General features: G+C 30.8%; 1 protein-coding gene across 2 annotated transcripts in view; it reads left to right on the top strand.

Annotated features, from left to right (window-relative positions):
• The first annotated feature begins 13,450 nt into the window (after positions 1-13,450).
• The window catches only part of LOC143072033 (CST complex subunit CTC1-like), a 41,594-nt gene continuing 27,109 nt past the window's right edge, over positions 13,451-27,935 (top strand). Inside the window, exons 1-6 of one of the 2 annotated variants that reach the window (XM_076246803.1) lie at positions 13,451-13,552; positions 15,084-15,170; positions 15,781-16,007; positions 17,228-17,318; positions 20,229-20,316; positions 20,721-20,829. In XM_076246803.1, the coding sequence (XP_076102918.1) occupies positions 15,114-15,170; positions 15,781-16,007; positions 17,228-17,318; positions 20,229-20,316; positions 20,721-20,829 (572 nt within the window). In that variant the 5' untranslated portion in view covers positions 13,451-13,552; positions 15,084-15,113. Of the gene's footprint in view, positions 13,568-15,083; positions 15,171-15,780; positions 16,008-17,227; positions 17,319-20,228; positions 20,317-20,720; positions 20,830-27,935 lie in introns of both variants that reach the window. The other variant, XM_076246805.1, reaches the window with a different exon arrangement.

A 27,935-nucleotide genomic window follows, 5' to 3' on the forward strand; every position in this document is an offset into this window, starting at 1 on the left:
TAGCCTCATCCTTAACTCTTCTCTATTTCTAAATAGTTAAAGTGTACCAAGCACAAGTGAAAATTCAGCTTCTATTTGTCACATATTGTGTAATTATAAATATATTGATAAACCAGTCAAAATTTAAAATAATTTTAATCCTATTCTAAACATTTCAACCTGATTCTTTATAATAGATAACTTTAAATCCTTCAACAGCTTGGCCTGAGGCTTACTTTTGTATGTATATGTATCTTTCCCAAAATCTCTGTATGAATAAGTTTGTTTTTTAATCGTTTCATTCTATTTAATCTTTAAAGGGGCACTAGCTGTCAAATTCATTGTAACCGATTTGACTCAAATTCTCATATTTGGTTTATAACAATGTAAAACATTTATCCAAACTATCAAAAGTCTAAAATAAACAGTTTACAGAGCATGGGGTAGATAATATATAGGTTCGTTTCGTGTGTATTTTAGTCCAGACGCCATCTAATTAACTATCGATTTGACCTCAGATGACCATATAAGCGATGTAAACAAAAATAAAGATACGAATAGATTAAACCAACACGTGCAATTGCATTTTTATAGGTCTGTTTGATTTTATTTTATAGATTAAAAATAGATGTTTCTCATTGTTTTTAACCATATAAGAATGATTTTATGTGCATCGAATTAGTAATTAAATGATTTACCGTAGTTTCACTTTCATTGTTGACATTCTTTTTCTTTAAATAACCAGTACACGTACAATGCATGCGTTGTCAATCTCTAGCTAGGGGTTAACTTGAAGTTCACATGAATACCGGTTAGAATGATGATGACGTTTTCACTTGCAAGTGAATCAGTCAAAAATTATGTTTAATCGCTTATTTCAACAAAATTAAAGGAAATTGATCGCTAAAAGCAAATTATTATTTCATTATTCCAATTTGATTAATGATTGATCTAAAAAAAAATCATACTTTATTTTTTTATATCTATCGTAGCTAGTGCCCCTTTAAATCTAACATTTGTTTATCTTCTTAATTTTAAAATACAGGTATCTTGCATTTTAGCAGAATATGTAGACTATAAAAGAAGGAAGTTTTGTATATCCTGGATAGAAACTATTAAAAACGAAAATTAAACCATAAAGTCCAAATTTCTGATTATTTTAAAGTCAGTCATATCTTCATTGAAAAATAACAAAAGACATAAACACATAAACACAAATAAAAAGAATAAGTATTCCTATATATATTAATGAATAAATAGAAAGGATAAAAGATAATCCACTGATGTACTTTTAAGTGATTAAAGGTAATTGGAAAATGGTCTAGCAATTTCGCCCAACAGGCAACTGGGTTTGTAATACTGAAAGATGAAATCTATTAAATTATGCATTCATTGTCCTTGAATAAAAATTTAAAAGACACAAAACTGTCTGAAAAGGGTTTGTTGGTTTAATTTCAATAATACGTTAAGTCAACAAGTATCTTATCAACAGGTACCCCTTTTAATAATATTCTGAAACTTGTAGGCCACAAAAATTTATCCCCCCATTGCTAAGTTTTTATGCAAACCCTTTAAATTGTCACCCCATGAAAATTCATTATTCAACAGTAATGCAAAGACAGTATTTATATCTTTTGTAATAAAGCAGTCACAGATAAAAAAAAAAAAAAAAAAAAGAAGAAAAAGAAGAAAATCACAGATTGTATACAATGAAGTAACTAACCATAAAAAAAATTCAAAAAAGTATTTACATAAAACCCATTGTAACTTTACAAAAATATTCTCTTTAGTTACAGTACATTACTGTAAATGCAGAAATTATTGAGTGGCCTGTATTATTGTAAATAATACAACCAGATGAGTATCGCAATAATAAGAACTTGCATTTGGATATAGGATACATTCATCTGTATGCAGATTTTATTGAAATCGCAATAAAAAATTTGCATATTTGTTTATTTTTCAAAAATTGCAATAATATATGATTGCAATAATTTCTGAATTTACAGTATTTCCCTATATTGCACATGTGATTTGTATATCAATACATAATATTATGATTATCAATTATACTTCTTCATAAAACTAATAATTGAGGGGCCTGATGGGTTATTTGCATTCTTCATGATCCGTTTTTCTACAGATGATTTTTTTTTTATATTTTCGTGATCCTTGATCATGGAAATTTATTTTCTGTGATTCGTGATTGACAAAACATCAACTCGTGAATCGTGATGAGACCCCCCCCATCAGGCTCCTCATAATTATGCAGCATATCATCTACTTTCCAACTGAGTATCTACTTCATGTAGCTTGTAATATAAACAGCACCTGCTCATGCTTAGATTAAAAATAAAGCACCTGTAACTTAACTGCAGGTTCAAAAGCATGTAAATTGTACATATTTTTAAAATGCACACAAAGTATGAAAAAATGTGTTTGTCCCCAAAAAGCTTATTGTACTAGGTATTACTATTTTTCAACAATCATTTTTTGGGCATGAAAAGTTATAATAATCTCTTTTTAAAATTTATTTTTACTAGTTTGATAGATGATTTCAAAACAAACTTTTGATTTTGTTTTCTTCTTTCACTTACATCATCCATTTGATATATATTATACACAATCTGCTTCTTATCGTACTAACACTGACTAAAATGTTTGTTACCAGTGGCGGATCTAGAAATTTTCATAAGAGGGGGCCCCAATCCAGTTATGCTTCAGTGATTCTGTATATAATCAACCAAATCATTTCCACAAAAGAGGGGGCTGGGCCCCCTAAAAAAACCTCTAAATGGGCCTCTGGTTACAATTTACTAATGTTTTGGTGGGGTGACTCAGTAGTCTTGACAATTGATATTAATAAGCAGCTTTGGCAGGAGTGAAAGATACACCTTCAATATGCATACTTTAATGTATGTGTGAAAAGGCATTACATCAGAAGTCAGTAAAAGACTTTCTACTGACAAACTGGAAAATTGTCAAAATTAAAAGGAAGCATGTATATTTCTTAATACCAATCCCAATATTGAACAACAATTTTAAGATTAAAAGGCAACCATTCCAGCATACTAAAGTCTGTGTAGGATATCGAAAGAATGCCTTAAATTTGAAAGTTAAAGTACAATTACTCTAAAAATGACAGGATTTTTTCAAAAAGGAAGCTTTTTCTTCAAACTGAAAATAAGAATAAAATACAAACATAACAATTTTAAACCTTTAAATAAAAGATTCACAATCACCTCATTTTTTAAAGCTACAACATTAATATATAAACATATTTTAATTTGTCAAATGTCTTTAAACTGTACACTTGTACTCAAGTTGTAGTCATATACACATGTGTATGAAATAAGTCTATCTGTCAATTCTATTATTGACTTTGTTACTAGAGATCCATTTGCACAAGTTATTTCCCTTAAATAGGATAGACAAATGTTCATAGGCAAAGAAGAGAACACAGAGAGAGTAAATTTATCTGTGTGTAAGCTGTAAATTTTCTTAATCTTTTGATAACAGTTAATCTTTTGTAAATCTGAAAACTTTTGATATAAATAGTAATTTTTCAATGAAAATTGCTTAAACAGCTATATTTCACTTTCAAAATGTGCAGTGGCAACCGCTTAGTTTTTCATGTTTAGAAACAAATTATTAGGAAAGGGTACAACGAACCTGTGTTAAAAGTTTGTAATAACAGAATCAAATCTGTAATTGGCATATAGACTTTCATAATTGTATAAGCATGGAAGTATTATATTGATATAATACTTCCATGGTATAAGTAACAATTCATCTAGAACAATTTTTACTATACATATGTATTAGGCACTATAAAACAACCCTGCATTCATTATTTATATATTTTCTTTTACAAACCTCACCTATTATGATGTAAAAGAGGTACATGTATCTACACATAATTCTATTAATGACATACGAAAATGGAATTCTTCAAAGAGCATGCACCTACCACATAATAGTCATACTGATTACATGTATATAACAATGGATTTCATGATCTTATATATAAACAACAGCACTGTCAATGAAAAATAAATACCAATAATCGAGAATGATGGACAACTGCCATTGCTTGTCATGTATTGATGGAAAATAACATTTTTTTCATACAAAAATAAGTATACTCAAATCAACTGTTCAAATCACTTTTAACACTTTGCTCATCATCAAATATTCTGGATTTAAAATCTCAGCATATACTTTATACCAAAATAAACAGAATCTCTTAAGATCACAACTAATATCAATTTTGTCTATGATTACTTAAATGAGGAATTGTAAATTTTTTTTTTTTTAGTACAAAACTATTTAACTAGGTTAGAAGCAGATTGTTTCAATTACTCTTGTTTAAATTCTTAGTTTTATGTGGCCCTTACAAATAATAAAAAAACCAAGAAACATGATAATCATTTCTATACACTCCTCAAAATAAATTACATTTACATGAATTTGAGTATTTATATATAAAAGTATTCAAGCTAGAGTAGAGATCTATAATCACAAAATGTATACTTAGTTCATATAAAATGTCTTTTCCAATATATAAAATGAAAAATTCTCAAAAATGAACCATTTTTATATAAATCTGCCTCACTATGAAAAAGACATTAAACCCTATACAAGACAAACAGACAAAGTAATAACTTATCTTTAAAAACCTCTATCGGATAATTTTGCATTGTTTCAAATGATTGAGAGAACATTTTTTTCTGGTATCATGATCTTATTGGCATGCAATAAGGTATTTACTAAAAAGCTTTAGAATTATCAATCACAAATTTAATAGAATTTGAACAATCAATATACATAGATTATATTGTGACTGTTCTTGTTGTCAGAAAACATGACAATATTGCAGAGATTGGAAGACTGGTGAAAAAATGCAATATTTAGCATATAAGAAATTAAAGGAAATGAATCTAGTGAATCTAAATGCTGATCATAAGCTTTGATTATAAATATGCATTAAAATTAAGAGATAAATTACACTCATTACACAGTGTAAAGCACCATAAATTCTCAACTGATTTTACATTAATATCTTAAGTAACCTGTTTTGTTTACATGAAATTCTTAGATAGTACACATTTTATTTATATGTTCAGTCATATTCACATGATGTTTTCTTCTTGTCTTTATGGAATGTGAGCATTTTGAATTCAATCTGAAAAATAAATAACTTATTAATGGAAGCAATACTTATATATTTGATTATAATAAAGCTTTGTATAATCTTTGTTTATGTCCTAACTGGAGATACATTTTTCACGAATCCTTGAATTTCTGGACACAAACTTTAAGTGAATCTTAAGATTTTACTCTACTGAGTCTACTCTTTTAAAAAATTTCTTTGACATTTCATTTTCATGATTGTTTAAAATCCAATACATTGTATAAAACTTGTCTACTAATGGCTGGCAGTTATATGATTGGTATAAAAGTAATAAATGCACCACATCCACTAGGTTAGTATAATAATACAATAACCAGTATTTAAAATTTGTTTTATACCAAAACTGATATCAATGAATTTCTTGCAACTGGTCAGTTCCATTTTAGTTGATGAAGATCTGTTTTAAACAATATAAAAATAGATTAGATGGAACTTAGCCTCAGGTAAACTATATCATGTACATTGTAATATAACATTACATGAAGTAGACTGTTTCACCTGAACAGCTTGATCTATGTTACTTAATCAGGTGTAACATATTGCTCCAGGACAGTTTGAGTACATGTAATTGACCAAGTGAAATAGTTTGCTCTAGGTACTTGACCAGGTGCTGATCAGGTGCAACATATTGCTTAAGATACTTAAGTGTAACATATTGCTTTACCTATTTGCACAAGGTGTAAGTTTGCTTTTAAAAGGTATTTGACCAGGTGTGACAGCTTGCTCTAGGTACTTGATCAGCAGAAACCATAGTTGTACAGTTTCATATAACCTTCAAAAAGGTATAGTTCCTATTTTCATGCAACTGCCATTTTGAGAAGACTGGCTTCATTTGATTTAACAGCTTAGTATATGACCCCAGCCTTTACAATAAAATGTAGATGGAACGGCATGGCAAAAGATGTAATGGTAATGTGACACAAAACACACCAAATCATTACATCTATTTACCGTTCAATCCTAATGATTGACTGCCTATAATATGACACAATATTCACGCTTGATACAGGTTTGAATTTGGATTGTAATTTAATAAATATTTAATTGACACATAATACGTTTCTGCCACAAAATAACTGTAGTCAAAGAACTTAAAAATTGGTTATATGATTTGACTTTATATTCAATTGTTTGCTTTTGTGCAATAATATACTATGCTATTGCGATTTGACCCCCCCCCCCCCCCCCTAAATAAAATGTGTTTTTGCTCTTTTGATTGTAAGAAGCTTCTGTCCAAGTTTGGTAGAAATCCAGGATATAGTTTATGAATCTAATAAATGTTTTAAAAACTTTAACTGCAGCCTGTATGTAATGTTAACTGGAATAAAAACTAAGTCAATTTATAAGTAAAATACAAAAACACAGGTACAAAATTTTAACAAAATTTCCTTCTAGATACCAGCTTTGATCATAAACAAGCTTCTGTCCAAGTTTGGTACAAATTAAAAAATAGTATAAGAAAGTTATTAAAATTTAAAAAACTTGAATCACAGAGTGAATGTGTTGTTTCCTGGCAGAAAAACAAATTAATTTTTTTACAAAATCTACTGCTGGATACTATCTTATGATCATAAACAAGCTTCTGTCCAAGTTTGATACAAACCCAGGATAGTTTAAGAAAGTTATTAAAATTTTAAAAACTTTAACCACAGAGTGAATGTAATGTTTTCCTGCAGAAAAAACTAAGTCCATTTAGAAGTAAAATACAGAAAAAATGGAATTTTATTTTTACAAAATTTACTGCTGGATACTATCTTATGATCATAAACAAGCTTCTGTCCAAATTTGGTAGGAATCCAGTATAGTTTAAGAAAGTTATTAAAATTTCATAAACTTTAACCACAGAGTGCATATTTGTGCCGTCGGAATGGAAGATCGCTATGTCTCGCATTTTTGGACTAAAGTCAAAGGCTCGACAAAAATCATTTCCTCAAGTTATAGTCATAATCTCAATTCTAATTTTAATAAAGTTTGAAACAATAATAACCCTTTTAAAAAAATGATACAAGTCTTAAAATATAAAATGACATACATAGTCATGGCTAAAATTATTATTAATGAATAGTTTCTTTTAAAAATAAATTAACAGCTAACCACCTCAAGACAATCATCATTTCTTAATACATAATTTACAAGCAGTGTAAGGGAGGTAATCAAACTGTTGTTTTAAATTGGGATTGGATTACCTCCCTTAGACTGCTTTAAAATTGTCTTAATTGTCCTTTAACCAGAAAAAAACTTGTTTTCCCCCTTTTTTGCCTCTATTTCCTAAATGGTTAGAGCTATAACACCCATGGTCAATTGTAACCATCCCTCTGTTGTATGGTAACTTGTGGTATAATTTCAGAGAGTTTCATACCCTTTAACACAAGTTGTTGTCTGAAAACTACAAAAATGCTTATTTGGGCCCCTTTTTTGGCCCCTAAATCCTAAACAGTTGGGACCATAACCCCCAAAATCAATCCCAACCTACCTTTAGTGGTTCTAGACCTTGTGTTAACATTTTATAGATTTCTATTTACTTGTTAATTTGTACTTAAGTTATTATCTGGAAACCATCAATCTTCGGACGACGCTGACGACAACAACAATGTGATACCAATAATCAGACTTCAGAATAAATTACAGACTTCATATATTAAAAAGGTATGTGATATCAATATTTGAAAAATAAATATAATTTTACAATTTACATTATTAAACACAAATCCTTATCTTTAACACCACAAAAGTACATGTAATTGAAATGTAATTCAAAAGTAATTGAACATTACATGCTTTTTTCAATGTAATTAATTAAATAACCATTACATGTAATTAAAAAAATGCTGAATTGCACATTATATTCAATTACATGGAAAATTGTAATGCATTACACTTAATTACCATTACATTTTCAATTACCCCATCCCTGACCAATATACAACCAAATTTTTTTAAAGTTTTGCGGTTATATAAAAATTAAACACCATCTGATAAGTTTGCAGGGATGAACAAATGATGAATTCCAAAATGCAACTTAATTTCAATATTGCAAAACATTGTAGCAAATAGCTATAGGTACTTTGTAAATGGCAATGCCTTTCAAATACAGAACAACAGACCTAAAAATGTACATGTAGATAATTAAGTGATTGTAGATCAAAGTAAACATATGTCTTGTTTCACATTATATCTACATGATTTTACACAGGCAACCATAATATCATACTTACGAGATTATTATTTCTTCCGACTATTCATTTCATACACTGTCATATCTTCATCATCATCATCATCCTGGTCCAGTGGCGCCATCTCCATATCAGTTCCTCTTGCTGTAATCAATCCATATTTTCTTGATTTACTTCTTTTCCTTCTTATTCTAAAATAAATAAATTAGGAAGTATAATGTATATGAATCATTTAAAATTGTCATGTATACAGATGAAATGTTTAGACAGCTTCAAACAGTATAAGTATTTACTAGTCATTTGGTTTGATGCAAGTTTTTGTATTTCACATCCTTTTACAGGACTCTCTAAATGCTACAATTTCTTCAGTCCAATCATAAAATTCAATTGTTAAACTCAATCAAATAGTCAGCTCATTTGATATTAAAACATTAATGTCAAACATTTAAAGTTTGTGACAATTAAATGATCTGGACTGGCGTTTAAGGAACTCTGTTATATACATTTTATCTTTTAGCCAAGTCATGTAATTCCATGGTTGTCATAGTTGCTGTGTAACATTTTTTGTGTTTTTTTCTTTTTTATACATTAATTATGCCGTTAGCTTGTTTGAAAGTTTTACATTTTTGATTTCAGGGCCTTTTATTCACGAAGCTAAGCTGTACAGTGACCTACATGTATAGTATACACCTAATCGCTATTCCCTTGAACTTTAGACGTTGTACAACAATCACTTTTCCATTGTGGTGTCAGATATTTTGTTTTTTACGTCAAAATTTTACGGGAACCTGTGTGATATCCAGCAGGGACTTTCTATACTAATATAGAAATTCCCTGTATTCAGTAATGGCGGACAAATAGCGATAAGGTGTATAAGTGGACTTCCAGCATGGCTTCAGAAGCAAAAGATCGTGTGAGTCACAACTAGTCATAACAGCAGAGGAAATAACTAGAAATCTGGACAATAACCAACAGGTAGATATGCTCATATTAGACTTTAGTAAAGCATTCGACACAGTACCACACCAGCGATTGTTGAAGAAACTAGCATCATATGGTATCGATGGAAACATACTTGCATGGTTAGAAGCTTGGCTGACACAAAGAGAACAACAAGTCACACTGGAAGGAGAAAGATCAAGTACTGCTAAAGTAACATCTGGCGTACCACAGGGAACAGTTTTAGGACCATTGCTGTTTCTCCTATACATAAACAACATCGGGAATGACATAACATCAAAAATTCGCCTGTTTGCAGATGATAGCCTACTCTACCTAGCAATCTCGTCAAAGGATGACTGCAAACATCTACAAGAAGATCTCGACAAAATGGTAAAATGGACAAAAATTTGGCAAATGATATTCAATCCTTCAAAATGCTATGTCCTTACAATAACCAAAAAAAGGAAAACCATCAACTTCAACTACAACATCAATGGTCATATCCTGGAATCAGTTGTATCAAACCCATACCTAGGAGCTGAACTCACCAACACCATGTCATGGGACAAACAAGTTAACAAAGTTGTCACCAAAGGAAATAAAGCACTAGGCTTCATACGAAGAAATGTTGGATCATGTCCAGAGGAAGTAAAAAAACAAGCCTATCTTGCCCTTGTTCGACCGCACCTTGAATACGCTTGCAGCGCATGGGACCCTCACCTACAAAAACATATTTATCAGATTGAGATGGTCCAACACCGTGCAGCACGCTTTATCAAAAGCAATTACTCAAGAGAGCCTGGAACAGTAACAACTCTTCTAGAAGAATTAAATCTAACACCACTAGAAATAAGAAGAAAAGTAGCACGTATAACGCTCTTTCATAAAGCCATCCATGAAAGAGTTGCTATACCTATTCCAACGCACATTATAAAACCAAGAAGAACGTCGAGACTCCATCAAACGAACACTTAAAGATATGTACAAATCAGGCCAAACAAAGATATCTACAAATACAGCTTTTTCCTTAGGACCATCAGAGACTGGAATAAACTACCAGATGAACTATTAGAGATCGAGAGCAGTGAGGAATTCAAGACCAAACTCACCAAGCTCCTCTGTAGTGGCTAGCAACACAGACAATCGATACTGGTAGAAAATGTTTTTAACCTGCACCTGTATTTAAATTTTTAGCACAATTTTGGAACCATTGGTTGTAAATATAGAAAGTTTATTGTCATGTTGGAGGACGTCAAGAGTTAAACTATACTTGAGTGATGGGTCGATATGTAGATAAGGACCCTATAGCTATCATTTTCTGTGTCATTTGAAGTCTTGTGAAGAGTTGTCTCATTGGCAATCATGCCAAATCTTTTTTTTTCATATGAACTGTCATTTAAAGAATAATTTTTGATATAGCAAATGTACAAGTACAAAATGTATAAACGTTTTAATTTTATACAAACCTCAAAGCCCTGACAACAAAATAGACTATCACTATTGATGTTACTGCTAAAAGAACATAAAAGGCTCTCATCAACATTGGTTTGTTGTTAAACATATGTAATAAACTGCCATCTGATTTGTCTTTTGTACAATTTGTTCCTGTGCATTCTCCTGTTGAATTTGTTTCGGAAGGTTTCAGACTGGTTGCAATGGTATTATTTACACCATTTTGTTCTTCTGGTTTCCCATTTACCACATTAAAATGACAAACAATAACGACTAGTGTCATGAAATACAGAAACGTTTGGAATTTTCCTGGAAGCATTTTCTTATTACAAAACTAAAATCTGGCAAAATGCGTCAAATCAACTTGTACACATCACGTTTGCTTAACGGAAGGTAGAGTATAAAGGCATCACGAAAGGAAATAAATTCGGTCTCACTAATTAGCGACAACAAGAATTTTAGCGACAACAAGCGACAACAAGCGACAAGAAGCGACAACAAGAATTATTTTAGCGACAACAAGCGACAAGAAACTATTTAGCGACAAGAAAACATATTTTTTTTAATTAAAGTTAATTATTGCAATAAATATTAAAAGAATGTGCAAAAGAAAATAATTTTAGAGACAAGAAAGCTAAAATTGATAGAAAAAAAATATTTTATCATCTATTATGTATAACAGCCAGTATTACGTTTATTTATTGTGTTAATAGATTACTTTTCCTTGTGTTTTAGAACATATTATTTATCTTATAATTTGTTTTTTTAAACTCTTTTCGTGCAATATATATCGCAAAATGAATTATTTGTGCATCATTGTCCTGAAAATATTGACACAAATTGTGAAATACAAAAAACTGAAATCAAACAAGAGGAATAGAAAATTGAAATGTGAATGTTTTCATCTTTTTATTTGCTTAATTATTGCCTCATTAAACGATATTTATCATGTTTATGCATATTGATTAAAGATGAAAGGAAATTAATGACAATCTTGAGTTTTCAACAGGTGTTCACATTTACAATGATTGTATATTCTGGCGCGTGTAATTGTATAGTCTGACGCGTGTACAAAGTTGAAAGTGTTAATTGGATGTTATTGTAGCAATAAAACAGGAGACACACGCCTCGTTAATCTCATTTGATGTTCCACATTGTGTGTACTGTTATTACCTTAGGGTGAAGCCACATCTAATGTTGTTCCTATCAAGAACAATGAATTATACTGTTAGAAAGGAAATTATATTTCATGTTTTTGTTTCAATAAATCCTTCAAAGGAAAGTTGACCTTTTTTTTGTTTTTGTTTCAATTTTATAGAGTGTGCATTTCCTTTGCTCTACCAAGCTGACTGAAGCCATTCAACTTTTATGTTTAGTATAAAGTAAATTGTCAGCATTTCAGTATTATTCTCGCAAAAGTACGTGCTCTGTGCAATTGCTAGAATCTAAAACGCAACTCGCTTTACCTTTGATTAATAAATCAGTTACTTTGTACGTCTTTGATACTGCGCGGTATCAAATGAACCCTTTGGTACAGGGTTTCAATTTCCTTTTGGGCAAGGGAAAAAAGGTTACGACTCGAACTTCGATAAATGCATATTAGAAGTATTATAATTATACTATAGTGGACACGTTGGTTCATGATATCCCTTTGGGCAAGGGTAAATATTGTAACGCACTTATTTTGTCACGTCGCCGTGTCAAACTGAATCCCTTGGGATAAGGGTTTTCCTCTTGGGCAAAGGAAATAGTAAGGGAAGTTATACCCTACAATATTAGTCTTACACTCTAAAAATGGCACACCCATGTGGTAACTGTTCAAAAAACTGCACTCGAATGTGTGTGTTTTGTGAAAAATGTGAAACATGGTTTCACCAGAAATGCCAGAAATTAACAAAAGATCAGTTTCGGATCTTAAGTCAGACTAAAAGCTGTGATTTCATATGTACACAATGTTGTCATGGGGTCTGGAAACACGCTTAAATAATAAAGATGGCAAAGCGTGGCTGAGAGTTCTACAAATAAAGCATCGAATTGACATAACAAGAGTACACTAGAGCATAGTATTAAGCAAATGAATCAAAATATTATATTCCATTATGCCCGCTCCATATATATCTCCATTCGTTTATTCATACTTTGACTTTGATGAAAACAGATACATACATTATCTTATACATATTCTTCATATTTAAAAATTAAAAAAAGAAGCTCAATCTCTTTCTTCTTCACAAATATTTAATTTCTTCATCTACCAATATACTAATATAAACTTCACAATCTCTTTCTTCCTCACAAATGTTTCCTTTCTTCGTCTATCTATATAATAAAACATTTTAATTAGACATATCTGCTCATATATTAAAAAAAAACATTAAATACAAATTTCTTTATATCTAATAAAAAAAAAATGTTTTATTGTCGCTAAATAGTCTTATTGTCGCTTGTTGTCGCTAAAATAATTCTTGTTGTCGCTTGTTGTCGCTTGTTGTCGCTTGTTGTCGCTTCTTGACGCTTGTTGTCGCTAATTAGTGAGACCCAATAAATTGAGTTCCGAAAGAAATTACGACAACATTATAATCTAGAAGTCTATTAAAAATAAATTATAATTCAATCGATAATATCACTTTATTTAATAGTTAATGCAAAGTTTTTTATTATTGTTATTTTTAAGTATTTTAATAATTTTACGACTTTTTACCGCAAAGCGCGGGAAAACAAAAATGAAAACAACAACAATTCTGCTATTTTATGTTCCCAATTTCCACTTTGTACGATGATAATGATAGCAAGGACATATAAATCGTAAATGGTAGCTAGTTCAAAGGTTGGGACAATCACCCAACATACCTGTTGTTGCCTTGTTATCTTTGTAAACGTTTTGCACTAACTTATTTTGAAAAATAAATTTACATCCCAGACACCGGTTATGTTATGCAATACCGTTTCATATTTAACCCGTTTTGGCCTTTTTCAAGATTCTGAGATGAATTTAAACTGCTAACTATTTTCAACCCACTGTGTTAACTGTTATCAGCATTTGTTGTTAACTGTTTTTGTCAAAATCGAGGTGTTGTTAACATGTTAATGGACCCCGTATATCCCCACCCCATTGAAAGCAGAGAGCATGATTCTGCATTCAAAATTGTCTTTGTCTCCTCTGTGACTGGAACCCTTTGTTTTATAAAGCATTGCGTTACATGTAGCTGACTGAAATGACATATATACCTGTAACATCTGAAACCTTCAAAGAGGGAGATCTCACCCTCAGCTATGACACGGACAGCTGAGGGGAAGATTTTGTATGAAAGACACTTTCATGTTAAATTTATGACCTGTTTACATATTCATCTACAAAACAACCAATAAGAGTAAATAAATATACTTTATTTCTTAAATTAATTTTTATTAATAATAAATAATTTAGTGGTTGTCGTGTGACATATTTTCTTTAATTATTTTTCATTTTTTGTACTTACAATGTAGATTAGGTTGTTAGTTTTCCCTTAGTCATTTCTGGGCAAATTATAACTGATTATGCATCATGAGCTTTGCTCATTGTTGGAGGCCATACAGTGACTTATAGTTGTTGATTTCTGTGTCATTTGATCTCTTGTGAAAAGTTGACATTGAATTGGAAATCACATCACATCATCTTTTTTGATGGCAGGCTTTTTTTTAAATATAATTATATTTTTGAATATTAAGTTAGAAAGAATGTGTACAAAATTGTGAATTATATGTGTACATGCATATGATTTGTATACAACCTTTGGATACTATAGTTACCAGTCATATATTTTCTGTATATTTTGGGGTAAGATTGCAAGAAATGCAATCAAAACCCTATGTTACTGACTTGGTATCTAAATATTTCAAGGCTGATCATTATCTTTTTGAAACACAAAATATAGTACATTGAACTTAACATTCTATACATTCTATCCATGAACTCAACATTTACAGAAATTTGTCAATGTAAATATATGCTCAGATATTTAAGTCACAAAACAATGTTACAACTGTCAAGAAAATTACATAACTTTTGCAAGGTGCAGGAATCTAATATCTAAAAATATAAATGATGTCATTGTTTACATATGTTAAATATGTTATTGCATTTTTGCTTCTAAATATTGTCATTGCACCTATAGAAATATTTACATAACAGAATAACAGTCTTTGCGGCTATTTATATAGGTGACTATGAGGTATTGGTATTGCTCATTCTGAAGGCTGTACTGTGACCTATAATTGTTAATTTCTATGTCATTTGGTCTGTTGTTGAGAGTTGTCTCATTGGCAATCAAACCACATGTAAATCTTCTTATTTTTATATTCAGGATAAGCATAAATGGTAGATTTAGATAGAGATGTCTAGAGATGAAAGCTTAGAATACCTTTTAGAAAGTTATGAAAATGTTGAAAAGGTATGTCAATTGAAGTAACTAAACGATCAATCAATCAATTGTCTTGTACATTTTAATATGTGAATGGAAAAAAGAACGAAATGTTATAAAATAAAGCCACAATGTCAGATTTTCAATTTCTTTTCTGAAAGTACTGTGTGTGATAATGTGGATAAAAACATACAGAAAATTCATTGTCTGAATGTTAATCGAGGTTAGTAAAAAGTAAAATAACAAAAATACAGAAATCTGAGGAAACAACTGTAACAGTACCTGATAGCATTTTATTAACATTAATCTGAGATGTTTAACCATCTTTGTAATATTTTGACTCTGGATAATTAAAACTTGGCTTTGGTGACAATATCCATAGGGACTGTTTGTGGTATTGTTTCATTGAGGGTAAATACAGAAAAGAAGCACTGTATTGAATACACCCCATTGGGTGAATTAGGCTCTAAGAAATTGGATTTTATTTTCAAAATAATTACTAACTTGGCATATTTTTACATGTTGAGCTCTTCAGAATTCTCTAGTAACCTTTAGTATTGTAAAAGTACAAAATGCATATATAATTTGACAATGTCAGAATTATGTTATAATTAGCAAACTTTCAACATTATGTTTTCAGGTTTGGTTGAAAGAATTTTTGAAACATGTTAAATCATTGAACATTGAGGATGATTGTTCATATCTCACACCTGAATTTATACTGGAGATATTACACAAAGAGCAAGATGTTTTAGGTTTACCAGTGTTGTCTCTGTCAAACCTGTTGAAGTTATCTCCCTTGTGTGATGAAGTTGATCATGTTGATAAAAAGCAAACAGGAAATTCTTTGTCTGAATTTAAAAAGAGGTCAGTAACAGTTACTGACTAAAGATTCTTTGCAGTTATCAGAGATATTTTTTAATCTTTGTAAATATGTTTTGACATCAGATGTCATTTAGGTATGAGGGTCTGGATTGGGGGTTTACAGGAAAGAGAATAATTGCAGGCGAAAAACAGAAAATAATGGGGCACTTAAAATATAAAAAAAGAGAATTATGGGGTGCTTAAATGTAATAACAGTAAAAACATATAAGGAATAGAGAAATATGGCATGAAGTTGATCATGTTTATGAAAAGCAAACAGGAAAGTCTTTGTTTTATGCTTTACTCTGGCATAAGTAATAAAATAAAGTTCAAGTCAATAATGTTCTATTCTTCAAAAACACATCCACATGGTATGGTACCAATAAATCAAGAGAACAAGATAAACTAACATATCATACAAATACGGAATGCAATCCGCATATCAATACACCAGAGAATGGTTAAGGAGAGATAACTCTCATAAAAGTATGTAAACTTTACCAAATGACTTGACCATACCAAACTGACATATAACATTTGTCTGAATTTAAAAAGAGGTCAGTAAAAGTTTGTGTATAGTTATCAGAGATATTTATCATCTTTGTAAATTTGTTTTGCATCTTAATGATATTGTCATTTAGGTATAAGCTGGATAATAATAATAGGGTATATAGAAGAGATAATGTGCCAGAACAACGGGACTCTAAAATATAAAGAATAGAGAATAATGGGCAACAACATAATGGATAGAGAATAATGGGGCGCTTGAATAAATAAAATAGAGATAAAAGGTAAAATAGAGAAAAAAAAATACAGAAATAATTTATTTATAGAATACAGAAGTAATGAGTCCAGACCCTCTCATTTTGTATGGATTAAAATATCTACAGTGACTTATGAACATGTACTTTGACAAATGTTGCATGTTCAGAGATTGTTTGTTTCCCACTAAAACAACATATTGTTAAAGAGATGTCTCAAAGTGTAAACAGGCCTTTAGTATCATTATGATTTTTTTAAGATAAATAAATGAAATATTGATGCTCAATTAGGCCTGTTATGATGGACCTGTGATTAACCACTAAGAATGTTTAAGATTTCATAGCTATGTTTTAAAAGTCAATAGGGGGTAATGGAAAACTTTTTTTTCCCCATTTTTATCTTATCTTTATACTCAATATATATATATATAGCAATACCCAAGTTTAGTTTATTTTTTTCAGATCATTAGTAATTTGTAAACTAATATCATCTGGATTTCCTGTTGGTAGCCTCTGTATCATGGACAATCAGCAAAATTCAGTTTTATGCAATGTAAGAAATCATTTTCTTATGTTTAAATCAGAGTTTGATACAGAAAATTATTATTATATAGGTATTTATATGAATAAAATGAGGTATTTATATGAATAAAATGAGAATTTGTACTTATGTTAATAAAACAGAAGCCTTAAGGTCTAAATTTTTATTTAAAAAAAAAAAAAGGATTTCTCTACTTTTTCTATTTTTTCTATAAATAAACTTTATCCTATCTAATGTATTTAGTGTAAATGATGTGGAAATTAAATAATCTTGACCAACTGACCATCTGTGTTTATTTGATAAAATCAGTGGACACCAACTGTGAGAGAAGCACTTAACCTAATCATTTAATTGCTTGTATAAACAATCAATTACACGGTTTCAATGCAGAATATCAGAGAAAATCCGGGCTGTTCTCTAAAGTATATACTTAATGGAAAAATTAGAAAAAAATATAGGGTCACCGTTCATTTAAGCTCATAATCTGCCTTTGATAGAAGTATGCATTTTTGTTAAGGTACTTTTTTCCTGTTGAACTAATAGGAGAAAAAAAGGTAAAATCAAAATGAAAAAAATACTGAATAGACCAGTTTCACATAAGCTACTAATCAACGCTGATCTCGAAATCTTCTGCGCGTTTGAGTTTAAATCTCGCGATAATTAACGATATCATACGTGACAGGGGGCTACTGATATTTAGCAACACAATAATAAATCAACCGCTTATAATTACTGCGTTATGTACATTGCTGTATGTCAGTTTGATTTTTCGTGAAAAGAGAAAAATATTTTGATAAAGAGAAAACAGCCTAAACGCGATCAGAAATTCATTTAATTTCAGTTCTGTTCCAGTTTTTCTTAAATATTTTTTACATCTTCTTCATATGCATGTAAAGGGTTTTTACGGCCTACATATAGGTTTAGTATCATAGACTCGAACTTTTAATTTTCTTTTAAAAAAATACAGGTTACTGTTATGGTGACTTTTGCATGAAATTTTATGGGTACAAGGACATGATACCGGCACTACTAAATAATCGAAATTTCCAATAATGGTAGTACAATGTAGGGGAGTATAATATATAATGTTCAACGAAAATTGATAGAATTTTTCCTTACATACTCTTGTCAAAGATGTAGTACATAATTATTGTGATATGCTAACAATATGAAAAACACAATGATAGGTCACCGAGTTTGTTTTCAAGCTATACGCTGAAGCATTTTGTATGGATTAAACAGATGCATTTTTAAGGTAAAAGTATCATTATATGAATATTTGAAGGTAAAACAAATGATAGAATTCCAAAGTAAAATGTGAGAAAATAGCTCTTATAAAATGCGTTCAGAAAACAACAGAAAAAATGGAGTCACCATGCGTGTTATCCTGTTTAGCGTACATGGCATATAACATTAATAGAACACTTTCCTCATATATTGATTGTAATAGACACGTAGTAGACAGGGCCCTGGTACCGTGTTGAAGACCGTACATTGACCTATAGTTGTTAAACTTTTGATACATTGTGACATGGACTGATCGACAGTTGAATCATTGGCACTCATACCACATCTGCTTATTTGTATGTACATTTGTTTCAAATATTTCTGTGTCAATGATGTTTAGACGGCCATGATATAAATGAAGTGAGATATAAGGCAGTTTTAAAATACGTATCAGAAATACAGGTTCATCTTCAATTTTCAAAGATCGGACTATAATAACCACACTGGCCATGATATCTCAGTGTTAATAAGGTACCAGGGTTAACATTTTAAACATCTGTACTAGGGGATGACCATTTGATTTTCAGGAGGAGGGGTAGAAAAATAATATTCTTAGACTAATTTCCTAATAAATAATTATGACCTAGGCAGGATGGAAAAGAATGATCTGCAACACAAACTACAGGAAATAATTGTGTACAAAAGTTAAATGAATTATCAAATGGTCGCCCTTTTTCAGTAACTGTATATACAGAAAAGGGTACGTTTTATCAATTTTCACCTGGTGAGATTATACAAGGTGAAACGAGGATTCCACATGGCCAAGGTGTTAATTGTCTTCTTAATTTATGACCTTATACTATGTATATGAAGTGAGCCCCGCTTATTTATCTAATTTATTCTTCCCGTTAGGTGAACGATCTCAGCGTGAATTCGTGACATTTAAAGGTACAATTAATATAAAGCCAGGCGGCATATCAGATCGTATATTACTGCAATCAACAACACAGCAGTAGTCCGTTTTAAAATCTTTTATTGTGTCAATTGTTAATAATTAAAGTTGTCTGGTCAATATACATTTTATATTTTGATTCAAATGATGCTCATGTTGTTAGAAATGACCCAAATGTAAACGCAAACACTCAATCAGATGCTTGTTTTTCCAAGTCTTAATGGTCACTGCTTACAACCGTTAGCCCCCAGTTGATAAACTCTCGAGAATTATCGCGTGATTTCATAGTTTTGCTAATTAGATTAGACATGCGCAGTTAAATGTGAAACTGGTGTATTACAGAAATCGCTGAAATTTACAATAGTTTAGTTAAAGTACAGTTCATTTGAAAAAAGTAATAAAAAATAAAGATCATCGATGATTTAAAAAAGTTATTTAAATTTTTATGGTTGATTTTTGTACCATATCATAAAGTAACAACTAATAGTGTAATAAATAAAATTTGTAATGAAAAAAACAAATGTTTCAATTTTTGCTGACTTTTTTGTACCCTTGAGCCTCCTTAAGACAGGAATTACTAAAATGCATTTCAAGGTTAGTGAAATTGACCAACAATACAATTGGAGATACCATAAATTAGGGTTTTGTCATCGTCTTAAATGATATATTTTCTCCTTGTGTGTTTATTTATCCTAATACCTTCATCAAGGGCAGTATGTTTATATTGTAAATTCTTATTTTAGGTGACTGAGCAACATGGAGAATCTATATCCAGTATTAACAAGTGGTGTGCTCTAACATCAAGGAATAATATATTTGTGACTTCTTCAGGTATTTTATAATTTCAATTATAATATTGTATTCCTATCTTAAACAACCAAATAAGAGTTTTCTATTTTATGCTTCAAATGTAATGATGATTTTACAGCCCCATTGCTTCCTATAATTTGATTGCCAAGATCTAGCACTATAGTGTTGAAAGTTAGGGGTGAACACAAATCAATGATTGAATCAATCAATCTAGTCCTAACAAGATGTAATTTTATATTTTGACCATTTGAGTAATTGCAATTATTGGTAATGTGATATGCAGCTGTAATATGATCTGATAGTATTGCTTAATCTGTCTTCTATTAAAAATCTTATATGATGTCATACTACAATTTAAGCTCTTTATATGAACACAGTAAAAATTTCTTTATATATTTGGTAGATATTTCTGGCATTTATTTAAGGTGAAAAGTATGTGGAAGTTTCTGGTCCAATTATACCATTACAGAAAGCAGATGATGAGAAATGTACAACATTAATGTCAGCTGATGCTAAGGTTGTATTAGAAAACAAGTAAGGATATCGGCTGTATTGTTTTGATGCCTTTTTAACTTCAATAAGTAATACTTGAGTCATTTATTTCAAGGAATTAATGATTTACTGCTCATTATTTACTGTTTAAATGTTATTACAATGATTTGGATTTCCACCCTTAAACTTTATATATTCCAAATTTACCATGAGAAGACTTTTTTTTTAAGTGCACCATAGTTTGGTTTCACAATGTCAGCACCAATCCCTTCATATCATGAATTGTTAATTGTTAATTATATCCAAACAGTTAAGATCAACAACAATAAAACATGCATGCACTTGATATGTTTTGCCTCACTTATATATCTTTATTCTCATAAAGCCAATGCATTACATCGGTACAGAGATAACAGATACAACAATAAATATTTACAATATGTACAAAACAAGCGAGAGAGGTTACAAAAGTTACAAGCCAGGAGTACAAACACTAGTATTTATATTTTTTATAAAAGAACAAAGCTTCTTCAGAACTGGTTTTCTTGTACTTGACATAAGTTCAGAGAATTTAACTGTATTTTGCCGTTTTGTAAAATATTCAGTTAAAAACTCTTTGCGTTTTTGATAGAAAAATTGCATTCAAATATAAAATGATATTCGTCACCTATTTGTCGATTGTTACATAGACTGCAAAAGCGGTTTTCTCTGGTCACGTTTTGCCATCTTCCTCTGTTTCAATCGGCAGCTTAGTATTAGTCAATCTAAATCGACAAAAAACAATAGCGTCTTTGAAGTCCAAAATATTAAAATATTCTTCGAATTCCAAGTTTTTCTTAAAAAATTTGTAGTTAATACCTTTTGGTGAATTTTGAATGAGGGAATTCCAGTTCTGAATATATTGATCTAGCAATCTCTGCTTTATAACAGTTTTTAACCATTCTTTATTAACAAAATTTTGTGACTCCCATATGTATGAGAAACCACAATCTTGAAATATTTTTTGTATAAACAGGATCCATTTTATCTGGACATTATGGTGCTCGTTCATATGACGAGAAAGTTGATATAATATGAAGGAAAACTTTGCTTGTTTACCGGATATCAAATTTGCCCAGAATAGTACTGTTCGAACTTTAATATCTATTTCGATCGGATGACGACCTAGTTCCCCGTAAACCATATAATTTGGCGTTGAGGATTTCAAGTTTAAAAGAATTTTACAAAATTTTAAATGAATCTTTTCCAGGATATCATTATTACCAAAGCCCCATATTTCGCACCCATACAATAGAATGGGCTTGATCATTTTGTCAAAAAGGTCAAGCTGACATTTAACAGAAAGCTGATACATCCTTCCTATTCTCAGGACTTCGTACATGGCTTTTAAGGCCTTATCGGATAAATATTTTTTAGTCATATTAAAGTTTCCTGTTTTAGTAAAAACAATACCCAAATAGTTAAACTGCTTTACTAACTCAATGCTTATGCCATTATAAGTAAATTGGAGATTTTTTGGGAAACGTCCCAAACCAAATACTAGGGTTTTAGTTTTGTCAACATTTACTTTCAGTTTCCAAACCTTACAATACTCATGAAAGGCATTGAGTTGCGTCTGCAGATCCTGTGCTGTTTCGGCCAACAGCACCGTGTCATCTGCGTATAATATGATAAAAAGTTTTAGATGTATTTTTAATTCTCTTTCAAGGTCTTCTGATAAGGTTTTAAGTCCTGTAATATTTTTACTAACCAAGAAATCTTCTAAATCGTTTAAAAATATAGAAAATAGGAAAGGTGATAAGTTTTCTCCTTGTCGTACGCCTTTGTCACAAGCAAAGTATTCTGAATTACAATTATTGTATGATATACGAGATTTAGTATCACAGTACATATTAGATATAACCTTATACATCTTACCATTTATATTATTTAACAACATTTTATAAAACAAACCATCTCGCCATACAGTGTCAAAAGCCTTCTCAAAATCTATAAAGGCACAATATAATTTCTTTTTCCTACATTTCAATAATTCAAAAAAAGAATACAAGGTAAAAATATTATCTGTAGTAGAATATTTTTGCCGAAAACCACTTTGATTTTCTTGTATTAAGGTAAACTATTCTGAAAAATCATTAAGTCTTTTATTCAAAACTGCTGTAAATAGTTTTCCCACACAGCTAACGATAGTAATTGGTCTATAATTCTTTGGATCTTTGGAGTTTCCTTTGTTTTTATAAATTGGTTTAATTGTACCTATAAGCCACCTATGTGGAATAAGACCTTTATCAAATATAATATTAAAAAGTTTCTCATAAATGCATAAAAACTGGTTTGATGTGGATTTTATGTATTCGTTTATAATTTCGTCTTCACCACAAGCTTTGTCATTCTTCAGTTTTTTAATAGACTGGAGAATTTCATCTTTTGAAAAAGGCGAATTTATATGTTCATTCATCTGTTCACATTGCATGGGATTGATCTCTGCAAGTTGCACATTTTTTTCATCTTCCGGTGCAGCGTTTAAATTTTTGAAAAAATCGTGTAATTTTCCAATGTCAATATCGGGTTGTTTCTTTCTTTTATTCTGATTTAAAATTTTCCAATATTCTTTCGGATTTTTGCCACGCAAATTTTGAATTTTATCTGAAAGATCTTTTCTAAAGTTTCTAAATTTGCTATCGAGAATGTTTTTATACGCTTTTTCGGCATTTAACATGTCTGAATGGTTTTTAGAATGATTTTTGGACTTGAAACGTCTTTTTAATTTCCTGTAATTTTGACGTGCAAATTTACATTCCTCATCAAACCAGGGTTTATTCTTATTTCCAAAATCTCCCCTTTTCTTAGTCTGTTTTACAGTATAAGTACCAAAAGTTGTCTTCCCAGACTTGACAAAAATATTACACAGATCATCTATAAGTGAATTAATGATGTTCTTATTCACTACAGTTAAATCAGTATTTCTAAGTTTGTATTCAAGTTCTGCTATTTTTTCTACATCAATATTATTTTGAAAATCTTTTATCTTTTCAGAATTCCATCTTTTTATCTTCGTAAACGTATTCTTTTTACTAAAATAATCGACATTTTCCGCATGGGCAATTGCCAAGTTTTTATCACAGAAAAAAGTAATAGAGAGTGGGTTATGAACATCTGACAATAACTTACTTGAATCTAAAACTTCAAAGTCCTTAAACGTTTTCAAAAGTTCAGGAGTGCTTATACAATAATCAACTACACTGGCATTACGACAAGTAAATCGCCCGATATTTTGATCCCTTCCCAATCTTCCATTTAGTATAAAAACCCCGTTGCCTTTGCAAAAATTTAACAGCATATTGCCATATCTATTTTTTCCTTTATCCATACTTTCCCTCTTCGTGGGAATAGACAGAGCTTCTAGAGCATTAATAGGGTTTTCGATAAAGTCAGACAAGTTATTATCACCATGTTCATCTTCATTTATAATTACAAAATCATCATCACAACCTGTCCTGGCATTAAAATCCCCTAAGAGGCATATATGTAATTTGAAATGTTCGAAAAGCGTAGAAATTCTTGTTCAATCTCATTAACAGCTTCATCTGAGGAATACCTAGTATATTCCGGAGGTATGTAAACGACTCCAAAAACAACGGGTTTATCTAAATTAAATGCTTTACCGTTAACTTGAAACCACATTACATATTTACATTCTGTGTCTATTATTTCTATCATTGTCTTCAAATGTTCTTTGTAGCCAACTGTAATACCACCCGATCTCGTTTTTGTAATTTTTTTCCTGTTTTTCATTTTGAATTCATAACCGGGAAGATTTATCACATCAATGTCATCGGTTTTAGTTTCTACAAGACATACTATTTCATGATTATCTATAATGTCTTTAAATTCTGGATAATTCACGACAGACTTTATTCCACAGCAGTTCAGGCATAAAATGTTTAGATCACTACCAGCTGAAATATTTTTTCTAGGACTGTTACATGTATCGCTACTGGTTGAAGTCGAAGCATTATAAATGTCTGAATTCGGGAGTGAGAATATATTACTGCTTTTAAAATCATTTTCAATATTCGTTTTTGTATGTTGTCTAGCTGGTTGTTCTCCGTGGCCACTCTAATATTGGTTTGGTTGTGTGTTGTTCGCATGTGTTGATGGAGAAGGTATGGAATCACTGTTTCTGAGATTTTTTCTTATAGGGCTGTTATCTGACTCAGTCCTAGCTCGTTTTGATCTCGGTGGGATTGGCGGGCTCTGGTTGGTTGCCTCAATTTTCTGTTGTGTCATTTTTGCCGGTGTTGGAGAATGTGTCTTTATTTTCTCTTCCATGTATAATTTCCCGTTTATAAATAGTTTATCCCGTACCAGGCTTGCCATTTTGCCGTCCTGTTTGGCTTTCTTTAAGATAGGATAAAGCTTTTTCCGCGCTTGTTCAATTTCAAACGGAAACTGCTCTTTAATCCCAAAAGGTTTTCCTCTAAGGTGGTAAGCACTAGAAAGCACCATCTCTTTTCTGAACAAAAACCTTGCAACTATTGGCCTCGTTCCATTAAAGCCCTGTTTTCCAAACCGATGGGCATTTCCGAACTCTATTCGATGGTTTATTTTAAGTTCGTTTTGTAAGAAATTTCTAAGTTTTTCTTCAACATGCTCATCCTTCTGGTATTGTAGACCAGAAAATATCAGATTATTTTTCATAGAGCGACACTTTAAATCTATCAAACTTTCTTCCATTTTTTGAATAACGTTAGATTGATCAGTGACTTTTGCGGTGTTTGATTTTTTCACTTCCGATCCTATTTTTTCCATTTCCAATTTCAGCTCTTGAATTTCCTGTTTATTCCCGGTACATTGGTTGATAACGTCATCCACCACTGTGCTTAAACCTACAAAACTGTTCTCAGTCTGTTCGTTTCTTTCATTTATAGTTTTTACCGCGTTCTCTATTTCTTCTAGCTTGAAGGTAATTCGTTCTATTTGGTCAAATTTCCTCTCAATTTTACCCATTCTTTCCTCCATTTTTGTAAGTGTCTTTAATATTTCTACAAGAACGGTAGGTTCTGCAATTGTAGCTTCTTCATTTGAGCTATCGGAATTCATTATTTTGGGTGCTATAAACAGTTTCGTACTAAAAACTAGGGGTATTTCCCCAGTGAGATTTACATACTGATGGAATTCCCTGCTATTTATATACCACTAAATGAAAAAGTTGATTGTTTTTTATGTTCAATGTGAAAAACATATATTGAAGTTCAATTAAAATGCCACTTTTGTCAAGATTTAAAAAAAAAAAAATGTTTTTGTGACTTCCTACTATATGGGAGGCAACTCCATAAACAGCTGATTTTCACCTGTTGCAAAAAGCACTTTGATTTGTCAGGTAAGATAGCTCCTTTCGGAGCAGGCGAACTTAGGCTGAAACTACATTTTCTTAAATCAGCCGGATAAGCTCTTCGAAATGCATATTATAAGAAATCTCAAATATATGCACAGGTTACTGATCCGTGTGTCCAAAGGTGGTCTGTTTTTAAGGTTTTTTAGGGGGAAAATGCCTAATTTCCAGCTGATAACTTGTACCAATTTGCATGTTTAAACAAGAGATGTTGGATTTTTTTTTATTTATTCAGAAAGTTCATAGAATTATCTTTCCATTGATGTATAGATATCTATATAACTATGAAATCTGACTTCTGCATGATGGGTCCACTATTACATGCCCTGTTACAGAATGACGTCACGTAAAAAACTGTTGATTGCACCCTTAAGAGACAAATACAAAATATAGTGATGTTTTAGCATAGAAATGTGTTTGCGAATGGAGTAAAATAATTCTGAAAAATATTGTACGGCATGTATACATTAATTTAAAAGCATCAGTTTGGTATATTTAATGCAAATATTACAGATTTGTACATAGCAACCAGATATAGGAAAACCAGACTCTGTGCAAATATTGAAGTTTTTAAATTTTTTGCGACGTCATGATATTTTTATTCAATCTCTCATATATTTGGAACCAAAAGTTGCATATGAAAAGTGTAGATTTTTTCTACTTTGACTTTTACTCCTGATCAGTGTTACATAAAGTTTTATTCATTATAATATATATTTGGTACTTTTTATAGTCAAAAAGGTACACATGCCATTCCTAAGAAAAACACTATTTCAATATTTTCTCAACTCAGCTATAACTTAGTTCATATAATACTAGGGACAAAATCTATTTAAAGTAACTTTATTCATGCCTATTTCATAGTTTTTATTCTATTTATTCAAAAGAAACCCTATTTCATTTTATTTTCTTTGTAAAACTGATGAAAATGGGATACAGGAAATGTTTGGGATTTGCCAGTTAAACTGCTTGCCACTGGCCAATATGCCACTACAGCACGACATAAAAAAAGAGCTGTTGTTTCACTATTTGTGGTCACAATTCTTAAAGTAAGACATCATTTTAATCGGTATAGTGTACAGATTCAGAAAAGCTGAGAATTTTTTATATATTGCATACAAGGTTTTGCTTAAGGGTGCTATAAACAGTTTCGTACTAAAAACTAGGGGTATTTCCCCAGTGAGATTTACATACTGATGGAATTCCCTGCTATTTATATACCACTAAATGAAAAAGTTGATTGTTTTTTATGTTCAATGTGAAAAACATATATTGAAGTTCAATTAAAATGCCACTTTTGTCAAGATTTAAAAAAAAAAAAATGTTTTTGTGACTTCCTACTATATGGGAGGCAACTCCATAAACAGCTGATTTTCACCTGTTGCAAAAAGCACTTTGATTTGTCAGGTAAGATAGCTCCTTTCGGAGCAGGCGAACGTAGGCTGAAACTACATTTTCTTAAATCAGCCGGATAAGCTCTTCGAAATGCATATTATAAGAAATCTCAAATATATGCACAGGTTACTGATCCGTGTGTCCAAAGGTGGTCTGTTTTTAAGGTTTTTTAGGGGGAAAATGCCTAATTTCCAGCTGATAACTTGTACCAATTTGCATGTTTAAACAAGAGATGTTGGATTTTTTTTTATTTATTCAGAAAGTTCATAGAATTATCTTTCCATTGATGTATAGATATCTATATAACTATGAAATCTGACTTCTGCATGATGGGTCCACTATTACATGCCCTGTTACA

The sequence above is a fragment of the Mytilus galloprovincialis genome, chromosome 4, assembly GCF_965363235.1.
Source record: "Mytilus galloprovincialis chromosome 4, xbMytGall1.hap1.1, whole genome shotgun sequence".
NCBI classification, from domain to species: domain Eukaryota; kingdom Metazoa; phylum Mollusca; class Bivalvia; order Mytilida; family Mytilidae; genus Mytilus; species Mytilus galloprovincialis.